Below are 12,552 nucleotides of genomic sequence, written 5' to 3'. Positions count from 1 at the left end.
AGGGGCATTGGGAAGATAACAAAGTGATCACGTGGAGTGCCGAAATGCATGAAGAGGAAGCCTAACCCAATCTTCCAGTTTAGAGAAAGCTTTCTACCTTCTTGATCCCTTCATCTGCACAATCCTCCTTTTATCCACTCTTTGAAACCCCAGCCATCATTCCCTATTGCCATCATACCCTGTTAGACACTGTTGCTTCTTGCTTTGAACTCACAGAGCACAGGTTCCTATTTATTTGTCTTCTCTCCCCATCCTCCACTTTTTGTTTTGATTGTGGTTTGTTTTGTTTTTTACATTATACCTCTGGCTCCATTCCTGGCAAAGATTAGCCTCTTGGTTTTCTTCTGTGGTGACATGTTTTTCTGTCACTCCAGAAAGTCATTTTCTTGAGGTTAAGGACTGTTGTGCAGAAGTTTGCATCGAAAAACCAAATGCAGGGTCTGCATATTGTACATAGCTGAAGTGAATTCAATTGAATAACATTTGCATGCCTAATATAGCCCATGGCTGAGACAATTTGCAAAGGATTATTGCTCACTGATTACTGAACACCTACTATGTTCTAGGCATTTTATTAAACATTTTACACATTGAAATTATCCATTGTCTCTTTTTATACCTAAAAGAAATAAAGTGATGAAAGTGGTCAATGTAAATGGCAAGAAAATAGTTTGAATTGAACATTATCTCCCAGGTTTATATCCCTTGACCTAGTGTTCAGCTGTACATACTACAGCTAAAATAGTGCGTGAGCAATCAAATGAATGATCGAGGAGTAGACTCTTAAGTTCTCACTGAAATGTGCTTTGTAGTGTCAAAAATAAAATCAGAGCAGCTTAGGAAAAATTGTAAAGTTTATTGTCATGCAAAAAATACAGACCATGTATGATCCAGGAAACTTCAATCCAAGCAGTAAGAAGTTCTCTTTATAGCAATTACAGCACAGTTTATAAAATATAGGGGAAGAAGTATTTAGACTTTTTGAGATTGGCTATTATACATGAAAACATTTCTTTTTAGGGCAAGTAGAGCTGTTGAAGCTTCTGTTTTGTTTGTTTACAGCTGATTGGTTTCATTTCACTGAATCAAGCTGACAAGCATGTAAAGGTTACATTTGTGTTTCCTAATTTCAGGAAAACCAGTATGACTTAAGTTTTGGGTACATGGGTATGAGCAGATGGCATTAGGCTGTATTCAAACGGTGGCCTCCACTTCTATTTTTCTTTAACTCTAGGTTAACCTTAAGAATGACTGCTGGATCTTTGCCCTGGCTGTGCTTCTGAGCAGCGCCTTTCTCTACAACAACATGAACACCATCAACCACCAGGCCCTGGAGCAGCTGCAGTATCCTTATAGGAACGAAATTGCTATGTTTTATTGAGATTAGATTAATGACTACTGAGACTGTTTTTGTTTGTGTGTGGCTCACTTTTTGTGTATTATGAGGCTAGATGGGGTAGGGGGCAATGGGTGAAGGAATTTTCACAAAACCTGTTTCTAAGTGAGATCTGGATATGGTGGTTTAGGGTACTGCTCCTTCCTTAGCTAAGATGCCAGCTATGTGACTGAGTTAACAGAGCTAATTAGGACAAAATCCTGCCCAGGACTGGATGATGTAGAAAACTCCACTGAGTTTGTAAGTTTCTTCCCGGACTTTGTCTGGATTGTGCGGGATTTCACCCTGGAGCTGGAATTAGATGGACATCCAATCACAGAAGATGAGTACCTGGAGAATGCCTTGAAGCTGATTCCAGGTATCAGAGCATGGCCTTGGTAGGGGAAGGTTCAGGAGCAGGGTGGGATCAGTTTAGCGCTGTCACTTAGCACTTGAGTAGAAATGTTTGTGGGAATGGATTGAGGCTCATGCTAATGGTGATTGGTGACAGGTGGCCATGCTTTTTGTGGTTATTATCACTTGAACATCTCCAGTGGCAGGAGTTTAAGCTTACTCAGGATGTTTTTGGCCCAATATTGTACCAAATGATTTTTGACCAATTGGTACCATGAAAAAATATTTTTCGTTACAGTCAACACTACCACTTCCTAAGGCCCATATACATCTGAGACTCAATCGTTGACCCTGCCATTTTCAAGAAACATAGCTCAATAGATAGGAAGGTGATATACAAATAATCACATAGAAAGTAATTGACCTAATTTCTAAAACATATTTCACACCCTGTATTTTACTAATGCCTGTATAGTTACATCCTTCCAAGACAGGATTTTATGGAGGAAGTGGACCAGAAATAACACTGACATATCCTTCCACTAATGCTGCCAAAAAATCCTTCATTATTCTTTCCTTGTAACATCAACCTCTGAATTCTGCATCCATACACAACGTGTCATTATTTCAATATTATAAATTTGTTACCTAGATCATGTATAGGAGAGTGACTACCTGAGGAAAGCTAGAAAAATATTTATTTTTGTTCATTCAATCATTTATTCGGTCTTTCACACACATATTTTGAACAACGGGTGCATGTTGCAGAATCCCTCTGCAAGACACGATCAAGTCCAGTGTAACCTGGTAAGAGAAAGCTGAGGTCTCACAGTTTCATTTAGGTAACCACAGTCTTCAGAGGATTTTACTAAAAGAATTCCTAACCACACTTACACTGTGTAATTTTTCTTTTTATTCTGACTGATAAAAGTTTTTCTGTACTCGCCTGGCTATTTTCTGTCTCTTTCTGATGTTTTCCCCAACAGCGTCACATCCAGATTTCTAGCATATTTTATTTTTTGAGTACACATTTCATTTCTGACATGGAGGTAGTAAGATTTAAAAAAATACATTATGCTATGTGAAACAAGCCAGACAATGAAAGAAAAATGACTTCACTTTTATATGGAATCTAAAAAAATACATAGAAACAGAGAGTAGAATGGTGGTTACCAGGGACAGGGTGAGGGAGGAAATTCAGAGATTTAAGTCAAAGTGTACAAACTTGCAGTTTTGTAGCATGAATAAGTCTAGAGATCTAATATACTGTAGAAGGAATGTAGTTGATAATATTGTATTGTATTATATATTAGAAATTTGCAAAGAAAATACATGGCAGATTCCTTTACCACAAACAAAGGGAAAAAATGTAACTATGGAAGGTTATGAATATATGTTTTATTTACTTTTAGTAATAATTTCTCTATGCATACATATATCAAAACATTATATTATACACTGTAAACATACATAATTTAAAACACAAAAAGGACTTCTTACCATATTTTAATTAATTAATAATTCAACAAACATATAATATATAGTCAATCTCCCAGATGACTATGATGGATATCATACAAAGGCTGAGGAAATCACCTATAATTTCTTCACTCAGGATGGATGCCTTCCCTTCCTTTCCAGGAGTTCCTCCTTGACCCTGTGCAGAAATGGATTTCCCATGCCTCAGGTAGATTAGCATTAGGTTGATTGCTTGGTTGGATGAAAGGGGATTCACAGAGAGACACAGAAGACTGTAGTGATGGAAGGAACCCTGAAAATGAAAATCTGCAGCTTTGCCTGAAAGTTGTTCTTCAATATTTTCTCTATTTTTACTTCTGCAGGTGAGAATCCCCAAATCCAAAATTCCAACATGCCTAGAGTGTGTATCAGGCATTTCTTCCCAAAACGGAAGTGCTTTGTCTTTGACTGGCCAACAAGTGACAAAAAACTCTTACAACATATAGAAGAAGTGCCAGAAGACCAGCTACATCATAATTTCCAGGAACAATCAAGAAATTTCTGTTCATATATCTTCACCCATGCAAAGACCAAGAGGCTAAGAGAGGGGATCCTTGTCACTGGAAGGCGTGAGTCTCTTTCCCCGTGTGGGTGTTTATTGAGCCTACTGTATCTCAAGAAAACTTAGAAGCACAAATTACTGTGAAGGAGATAAATAACTGTGTTGTGACATGAATTCCTATGGCATATTGGATATATATGTTTTTAGGAAGAATATTCAAGATATATTATGAATTCACATATAACAGACAATAAATAAGCCATGAGTCCCTGCAAGCCCCGTGGGATTCTGAGATACAAAATTCCATATCATCTTATGTATAGAGCTGTCTTCATGAGCATGTGACCTATGCGGTCATGCAGTGCCCTGTGCTGAGAAGAGCCACTCAGCTAGTTTAATGCTCTGTCACTGTCTTGAAATTCTCGACGATTTGTTTTTTACAAAGAGACCTGCATTTACATTCAAGACTAGGACCCACAAATGACATAATCGACTTTGTCTGTCTCATAAATACCTGTTAAATTTTATTGAAATGGGAAAGTGTTTTTTAGGAAACCCTTGAATATATTGCTAGTGATCAGCAATTAATTTTGTAATGTGATGAGTCAGAGAATGATAAGAGAAAGGGAATAGGGACAACAGTGATGTTACTATAAAAAGGTGGATTCATAAACAAGAGTAGTAGTTGTAGTAATAGCAGAAGCAAAAGAGGGAGGAGAAGGAGGGAAATTTCAAGTGAAATAGAAATCTTGTGATTTTTTAGAATGCTGTTGTACAATACTTGTAAAACAATGAGTGAAACCTTTCCTTTTATCCCCCAAATTTCATAACTCATTCAGGGCTGGGGACCCTGGTGGTGACCTACGTGGATGCCATCAACAGTGGAGCAGTGCCTTGTGTGGAGAATGCAGTGACTACTCTGGCCCAGCTTGAGAACTCGGCAGCTGTGCAGAGGGCAGCCGACCACTACAGCCAGCACATGGCCCAGCGAGTGAGGCTCCCCACGGACACGCTCCAGGAGCTGCTGGACGTGCACGCGGCCTGTGAGAGGGAAGCCATTGCAGCCTTCATGGAGCACTCCTTCAAGGATGATGACGGGGAGTTCCAGAAGAATCTTGCAGTAATGTCTTTGTGTATTTTCCTCTTGATTCCTGCCCAATGATACTTAGAGTCCACCCTTTCAATGTCATGGCTCTTTCCCTTCTCATGGAGGAAGGAGCTTAGATTCCTGTAAGTAACAGGACTCTAATGGGCTACAGTTCTCTATTGTTCTAAAAGATGGGAAATTTATTAATTTTCTATTATACATATTACAATGCTTTAACAGATTAAAAAACACATTTATACAACATGGTAACTGTAGTTAATGACAGTAGTATTTAAGCATTCTCACCAAAGAAGAATAAGTATATTAGGTAATGTATGTTAATTAGCTTGATGTAGTTATTATATATTGCATATTTCAAAACATCATAATGTACATGTTATATACATGTATATATAATTATGTATGTATATAATTTTTAATTGTCATATTTAGGAAGTTAAATAGAATAAAATAAAGAAGTATTTGCCAAACTTTGAGACTAAAAAAACACACAAAAATATACACTTGCAAGCTTACTGTTCTGTAGGTCAGAAGTCCACTTCAGGGTGTCTGGGATCGCTGCCAGTGTATGATAAGCTGAAAACAAGATGTCTACTGAGCTCAGTTTTCCCCTGGATGATCTGGGTTACCCCTCTTGGTCTTTAAGTGAGCAATGATACCTCAAATGCTTCTCTTGTTTCTAATGCTTCTGACTATCTCTTCTGCCTTCAGGAACAGAAACATTTCTGACGTTAAAGAACTCATGTAATTTGGTAGTGCTCACTTGAAGAATCTCCCTTTATAAACATCAACTCATGTCATGTAATATTGGAGTACGATCCATCATAGTAATAGGTCCAGGGACCACATAGAGTGTGGAAATGAAGGGGAAAACTCTTAGGGAACATCTTACATCTGCTTGCCGTGGACACTTTCAGTAGATGTCCCTCTTTCAGTCTATCTTTTACTAATCCACAAGTGACAAAAATCTATTATTACATATTGAAGAAAACCAACTACATCATAATTTATAAATGCAAGCAAAAAAAAATATGTTCCTGTATCTTCACATGTTCAAATCCTTTTTGGAAGAATTCCAAGAGTTACCACCTCTGTTCAGAGTACATGCAAGTCATTACTGGGAAAATTACTTTTCTAGGTATACATATTTATCCATAACAACCCATGTTTTCTAAGAATACTATTATACCACTGCCACAATTCAATTTTCCATTGGGCATTGTTGGTGGATGGGTCATGGTTAACCATAGCACTGCTAAAGGAAAGATGGAGTTCATGTTTCACAACTGCATCATTTTACAGATGATGAGCCTGGTCCTGAGGGTGTTAAGGGACTTTTCAAGGGTCACAAAGAAAATTGGTTGGAACTAGGACTAAAAATGTCTCCTGATTCTTGTCCTTCCTATGCCTTAGGTCACTCTGAGGCGATGAGACTGCTTCTACCAGACGTGTGACATTTGGACCTTCCCTTCTAACAGCTTCATTCTATTTCCCTACATTTCCCTGGCAGATAAAAATGGAGGAAAAGATGGAAGATTTCTTGCAGCAGAATGAAGAGGCATCTAAGAAATATTGCGAAGCTGAGCTTACGCATCTTTCACAGCCCCTGATGGAAAGCATTTTGAGAGGAACTTTCCATATTCCTGGAGGGCACAAGCTCTATTTAGAAGCAAGGAAAAAGGTTGAATGGGACTATGAGCTAGTGCCCAGGAAAGGAGTCAAGGTGAGGAATGAGAGGAGAGGAGGATGACCCACAGAGTACAGTCAGAGGGTCTTTGTTGCTCCTTCTGAAAATCTAAGACCACAGCACCACTTGAGGAGAGAAAACAGAGCATGGAGATATGTTCATAATTTTAGTTTTTAAATCCACAATTACTTAGCTACTCATATACGAGAAATATTTCTTCTTAAGGAGCGTTTAGAATAGGGAATCCAAGTGAAACAAACCATTTCTTTTATTTATCAAACTGTGGGATAGGTTTTGTGCTAAGCACAAAGGATACATTATGAAAGAAACAACTTGTATTCAAGAAGCTTATAATCTTAGCTGACTAGATATGGAGTGATTATGGTTATCAAACTGGTATGTACTGATCATAATGATGATGTTGAGCAGAATGGCTCACACACACTGAGCATTCACTTCCTATGCCAGGTACAGTTTTAGGTGATTTTGTTGGATTACTAATTTAATTCTCAGAATAATATAAATTAGGTACTACTCTCCTCCACATTATGCAGTTTGAGAAATGCAATGCATGGAGAAGCTAATAAGTTGCCTAAGATGACACAGTCAGCAAGTGGTGGAATTGATAGGGCTGATCTATTTACTTGGCAGCCATTAGACACTCAGAATTTTCCCCTTTGAGGAAACAATGTATTGTGTTTCATGATGACTATGCCAATTTACATTCCTACCAACATTGTCCAAGAGTTTCCTTTTCTCCACAATCTTGCCCACACTTGGTATCTTTTGGCATTGTTTCTTTGCTTTTTTTTTTTTTTTTTTTTTTCTGTAGAGATAGCATTATACTCTGTCTCCCAGGCTGTGGTGCAGTGGCACCATCGTAGCTCAGTGTAACCTCATACAAGGAACAAGCAATCCTCCTGGCTCAGCTTTCCCAGTAGATGCGACTACAGGTGTGCACACAATCATTCACGGCTAAGTTTTTTGAATATTATTTTTTGTAGAATGGGGTCTCCCTACATTGCTCAGGTTGGTCTCAAACGCCTGGCCTCAAGTGATCCTTCCACCTCAGCCTTCCAAGTTGCTGGGATTACAGGCTTCAGCCACCATACTCAGCCTACTTTTGACTTTTTTATAATAATCATTCCATAGAATGTGTGCGGTGATAGCTCAGTATGATTTTCATTTGCATTTCTTTGATGTTTACTTATCTTGAACATGTTTTCACATATCTGTTGGCCATTTATATGTATTATTTTGAGAAATATCTACTAAGGTTCTTTGTCCATTTTTTAAATTGGGTTATTTGGGATTTTTACTATTGAGTTATATGAGTTCCTCATATATTTTGAATAATAACATCTTATTAGTATATAATTTGAAAATACTTTTTCCTTTTCAGTATGTTACCTTCTTATTTTGATGATTACTTCCTGTCCTGTGCAGAAACTCTTTAGTTTGCTGTAATTTTACTTTTTTATTTTTGTACTTGTTGTCTATGCTTTTGGTGTCTACTCCAAAAAATCATCACGAAAACCAGTGTTCGTGAGCTTTTCCCCTGTGTTTTGTTCCAGGATTTTTATGGTTTCTGGTCTTATGTTCAAATAGTTAATCCATTTTTATTTGATATTTGTGTATGATATAAGATAAGGGTCCAATTCATTCTTCTGGAGATTGCATCTTCTCAGTAACATTTAATCAAGATATTATCCTTTCCCCATTTTGTATTCTTGGTACCATGGTTGAAAACTATTTGACTGTATATGAGTTGGTTTATTTCCTGACTCTTTATTTTGTTCCATTAGACTATCTGTTTTTATGGCAGTATCGGGCTATTTCATTACCCTGTCTTTGCAGTAGATTTTGAAAGCATATAGTGTGATGCCTCCAACTTTAATTTTCTTGTTCAGAAGTGTCTTAGCTATTTAAGGTTTTGTCAATTCTATACAAATTTTAGGATTGTTTTGTCATTTGTGCAAAAAAGCCATTGGAATTTTGATAATGATTGCATTCAATATATAGTCCATTTGGGGTAATATAGACATTTTATAATAACATTATTAATTCTTCCAACTATGTACATGTGATATATCTCCATTTGTCTTATCGCTTTTCAATTTCTATCATCACCTTTTTATTGTTTTGAGTATACAAATCTTTCAACTCCTTGGTTAAATTTACCCCTACAGACTTTATTTATTTATTTATCTTTAATTCTATTGGAAAGATGAATTTTTTTTGTAATTTCTTTTTGGATAGTTTGTTGTCAGTGTATAGAAACGCAATTACTTTTTGTATGTTGATTTTGTAGCCTGCAACATTACTGAATTTGTTTATTATTTTTAACAGCTATTGATCGATTTCTTAGTATATATCCAAAGGATATAAAGTCACTTTCTTGAAGAGATTTTGTATTGCCATGTTTGTCACAGCGTTATTCACGAAAGCTAAGATATGGAAACAACCTAAGCGTAAATCAACAAAAAAGTAGCTGAGGAAAGTGATATATACATATAATATGTATATTTTTTACATATATAATATATGCGACATATAATACATAGTATATATTTACATAGATAATATATGAAATACATACTTTATATATAATACATAGTATATATTTACATAGATAATATATGAAATACATACTTTATATATAATACATAGTATATATTTACATAGATAATATATGAAATACATACTTTATATATAATACATAGTATATACATGTAATGTATATATTTTATATACATACATCTTATATATATAACTGAATATTTTCAACTTTAAATAGAGAAGGATATCCTATCACTTTTGTCAATATGGATAAACATGGAGGACATTATGCTTACTGAAATAAACCAGACACAGAGGGCAAATACTGCATGCCTCACTTTAATGTGAAATAATAATTTTTTTAAAAAAATCAAGTAATATTAACAAAGCATACAATGATAGCTACCAGAGGCGGGGGGTGAGAGACAGTAAAGATATTGGTCAAAAGGCATAAACATTCAATTATTAGATGAATACTTGTAGAAATCCAATGTACAGCATTGGGACTAGAGTTAAAATAACATATTCTAATTTGAAATTTGGTGAGAGAGTACGTCTCAAGTGTTCTCACAAGACACATAAAAAAGTTAACTATATGAGGTGATGGATATGTTACTTGGCTGTATTGTAGCCATCATTCCAAAATGTATACATATGTAAAAATATCATGCTGCATACATTAAGGGTATAAAATTTTTAATTATCAATCGTACCTCAGTAAAGCTTTGAAAGAAACTCAGAAAGCAGCCTGGAAAGCTTTCTGGCATTGAGGTGGGAGCTCTTAGTTGAAATATTTATAGATACTGTGCTAGTTAAGAAAGGGTAGCACAGCATTCAGGCAGAAGCATCCAGGCAGAAGAAAAAAAATGTGAAAATATTTCAAACGATGGAGAATCAGTGTTTGCAAAACAGCAGTAAATCTGTCAGTCTGCACCCGTGGGTGGGTGGTGGCGGTGTACCTGGGGGAGGAGCTGGAAATCTGGGAAGGAGGCTGCTATGGAAGGTTCTCATGTCTCATCAAAGAACTGGGACTTTTTGTTGTGACCAAGGAAGGAAAGAAGCACTATGGGATCCTAAGCAGATGCAGAATTACAGGGTTAGATATGTGGCTTTACTGAATAATAATTTCCTCATCAGAAGACTAGATCTTTGCTACCTGACAGATCTTTGCTTCTTCTTGGTTCCTCAGGCAAACGAGGTCCTCCAGAGCTTCCTGCAGTCACAGGCAGTTACAGAGGAATCCATCCTGCTGTCAGACAAAGCCCTCACTGCTGGAGAGAAGGCCATAGCAGGTACAGGGGCAGGGCTCGGCTCTCAGAGGGGTGGGTAGCTTCCTCCAATGCCCTCTGCCTGATCAGACAGAAAGATTTTGCTGATACCAGGAGCTTCCTCCTACTAGAGAACACATGCTCTGCTAAATCTTAAAGCAACATGGAGAGTTGGGGTTTTACATCCAACCAGTCAGTGTCTTCCCTTCACATTCTGAAACATGCTTTTCCTGACATGGCTAGAGGGAGAATTCAGATAGTCCCAATCATCCACCTCCCTACCTTTTCCAAAGTCAGTTTGGTCTCTGAGTTCAGGAGGGTAGAACCCAGGCCTGACTGTAATTTTCTTTCCTCTGTAAAATGTTTGTGGAACAGCGGAGAGGGCCATGAAGGAGGCAGCTGAGAAGGAAATGTTGATGCAAAGACAGAAACAGAAGGAGCTGCAGCAAATGATGGAGGCTCAAGAGAGAAGCTTCCGGGAACACATAGGCCAAATAGAGAATAAGATTGAGAGGGAAAGACAAGACCGTAAGAGAGAATACGAAAAGATGTTGGAGCAACAGCTGAAGGTGAGTCTGGCTAAAGCCTGGCAATATTTGGGCACAATACTCTGGTTCCTCAAGAAGGGAAGGGCCTACAGTTTAAGTACAGTCATGATTCAAGAAAGAAGCACAAAAGTATAGATTTCACTCAAACCTCAAATTCATCTGAATCTTCCTCTAGCCTGTAAGTATACACGATTCCAGTACCTTCTGTAGTGTTAGCCTTTAGAGAGTACACATGACATCCCCCAGGATGCTGGCTGCTGTGTGTGGTGATCATAGGACGGTCTAACTGTCCCTTAGGGAAATAGGCCCTTAGTGCACTTGTTCTTAGGATTCTTGGCACAATTCTCAAAGACACCTGACATACATCCATCTGGTCTGAAAATGTCAGAATTGACCTGATATGAAATGGGGGATGCTGAAAGTTTTGAAATTGCCTCATTTCTTTCCATATCTACCTGATTCATCCTATACAACTATAGTAACATACATTTTTTATCCCAACCTGGAGGTTGACCACCAGGGTCTGAAGCTCTCATTATTTGTTAGAGGAGCATGGCCATGCTACCTCAGCATAACTGAGAATTAGCTAGAATTCAACCTGCATTCCTTCCAAAAGGACATTCTTTGTGCTGAAACAAAACTCTTCCAAACCTCCAGTGAGTTGGTACTGAGGGAATTTCACAAAGGTATAATCCATGGATACTCCTACTATTCAGATCCAAAGTGCAGAAATATTAGACAAATAAATCAACTCTAAGGTAGTGGAGAAATAGGCAGATGTGGTTAATTGTAGGAATTTTATTTATAAACTCTGACCCTTAATATTTAGAATTTACAAGAGTGAACTCTTCTTTTTTATAGGTTCACGAAGTTTTGTTTAATGCAGGATTTACAGAGAAGTCTAAGGAGAATAAGAAGGAGATACAACTACTAACAGAGAAAACTAAACCAACCGAAAATGAAAAATACCCAGCACTTCCAGGAAACTTTGAAATGGTTTACCAAGCTGTTTTACAGTCCTTCATTAAGAAGCTAAATCGTAAAGCATGGAAATATTTGGAATCACTGTTTGATTAGGGTGAGAATTTTTGGTAATGTAATTATAAAATGAAGCTTCTTTTGTTTTGTTTCATAACACTGTGGCTCATTTTTAAAGTATACATGTTATAGCAGTTTCCTTCAAAAAAAGATTAAAATGAAAAAGCAGTTATCTGAAGAATGAAACTAGACCCCTATGTCCCCCATATAGAAAAATCAAATAAAAATGTATTGAAGACTTAAATATAAGACCAGAATCTATTAAACCACTAAAGGATAATACTGGAGAGATGCTCCAGGACATGGTCTGGGCAATGATTTCTTGAGTAATACACACAAGTACAGCCAACCAAAGAAAAATTGGACAAATGGATCATACCTAGCTAAAAAGCATTTGCACAGCAAAGGAAACTCAACAAAATGAAGAGACAACCCACAGAATGGGAGGGAAAATATGCTAACTACCCATCTGACAAGGGTTTGAAAACTAGAATAAAGAGCTCAAACAACTCAATGCAAAAATACCAAATAATCCAATTAAAACTGGCCAAATGATCTGAATATGAATTTCTCAAAAGAAGACCTACAAATGGTA

At 37.1% G+C, this 12,552-nt stretch overlaps 1 protein-coding gene across 1 annotated transcript in view; it reads left to right on the top strand.

Moving 5' to 3' along the window:
- The window catches only part of LOC105823767 (guanylate-binding protein 7-like), a 16,139-nt gene extending 4,143 nt beyond the window's left edge, over window positions 1–11,996 (top strand). Inside the window, exons 3-10 of the mRNA XM_012661021.1 lie at window positions 1,235–1,344; window positions 1,558–1,754; window positions 3,571–3,816; window positions 4,589–4,869; window positions 6,368–6,580; window positions 10,293–10,395; window positions 10,747–10,940; window positions 11,781–11,996. Coding sequence (XP_012516475.1) covers window positions 1,235–1,344; window positions 1,558–1,754; window positions 3,571–3,816; window positions 4,589–4,869; window positions 6,368–6,580; window positions 10,293–10,395; window positions 10,747–10,940; window positions 11,781–11,996 — 1,560 coding nt within the window. The remainder of the gene's footprint in view (window positions 1–1,234; window positions 1,345–1,557; window positions 1,755–3,570; window positions 3,817–4,588; window positions 4,870–6,367; window positions 6,581–10,292; window positions 10,396–10,746; window positions 10,941–11,780) is intronic.
- The last annotated feature ends 556 nt before the right edge of the window (window positions 11,997–12,552 follow it).

The sequence above is a fragment of the Propithecus coquereli genome, unplaced genomic scaffold (genome assembly GCF_000956105.1).
Source record: "Propithecus coquereli isolate 6110/MARCELLA unplaced genomic scaffold, Pcoq_1.0 Scaffold7, whole genome shotgun sequence".
In the NCBI taxonomy this organism is placed as follows: domain Eukaryota; kingdom Metazoa; phylum Chordata; class Mammalia; order Primates; family Indriidae; genus Propithecus; species Propithecus coquereli.
The sequence above is the reverse complement of the archived record's forward strand: the minus strand, read 5'-3'. Positions and strand labels throughout refer to the sequence as shown.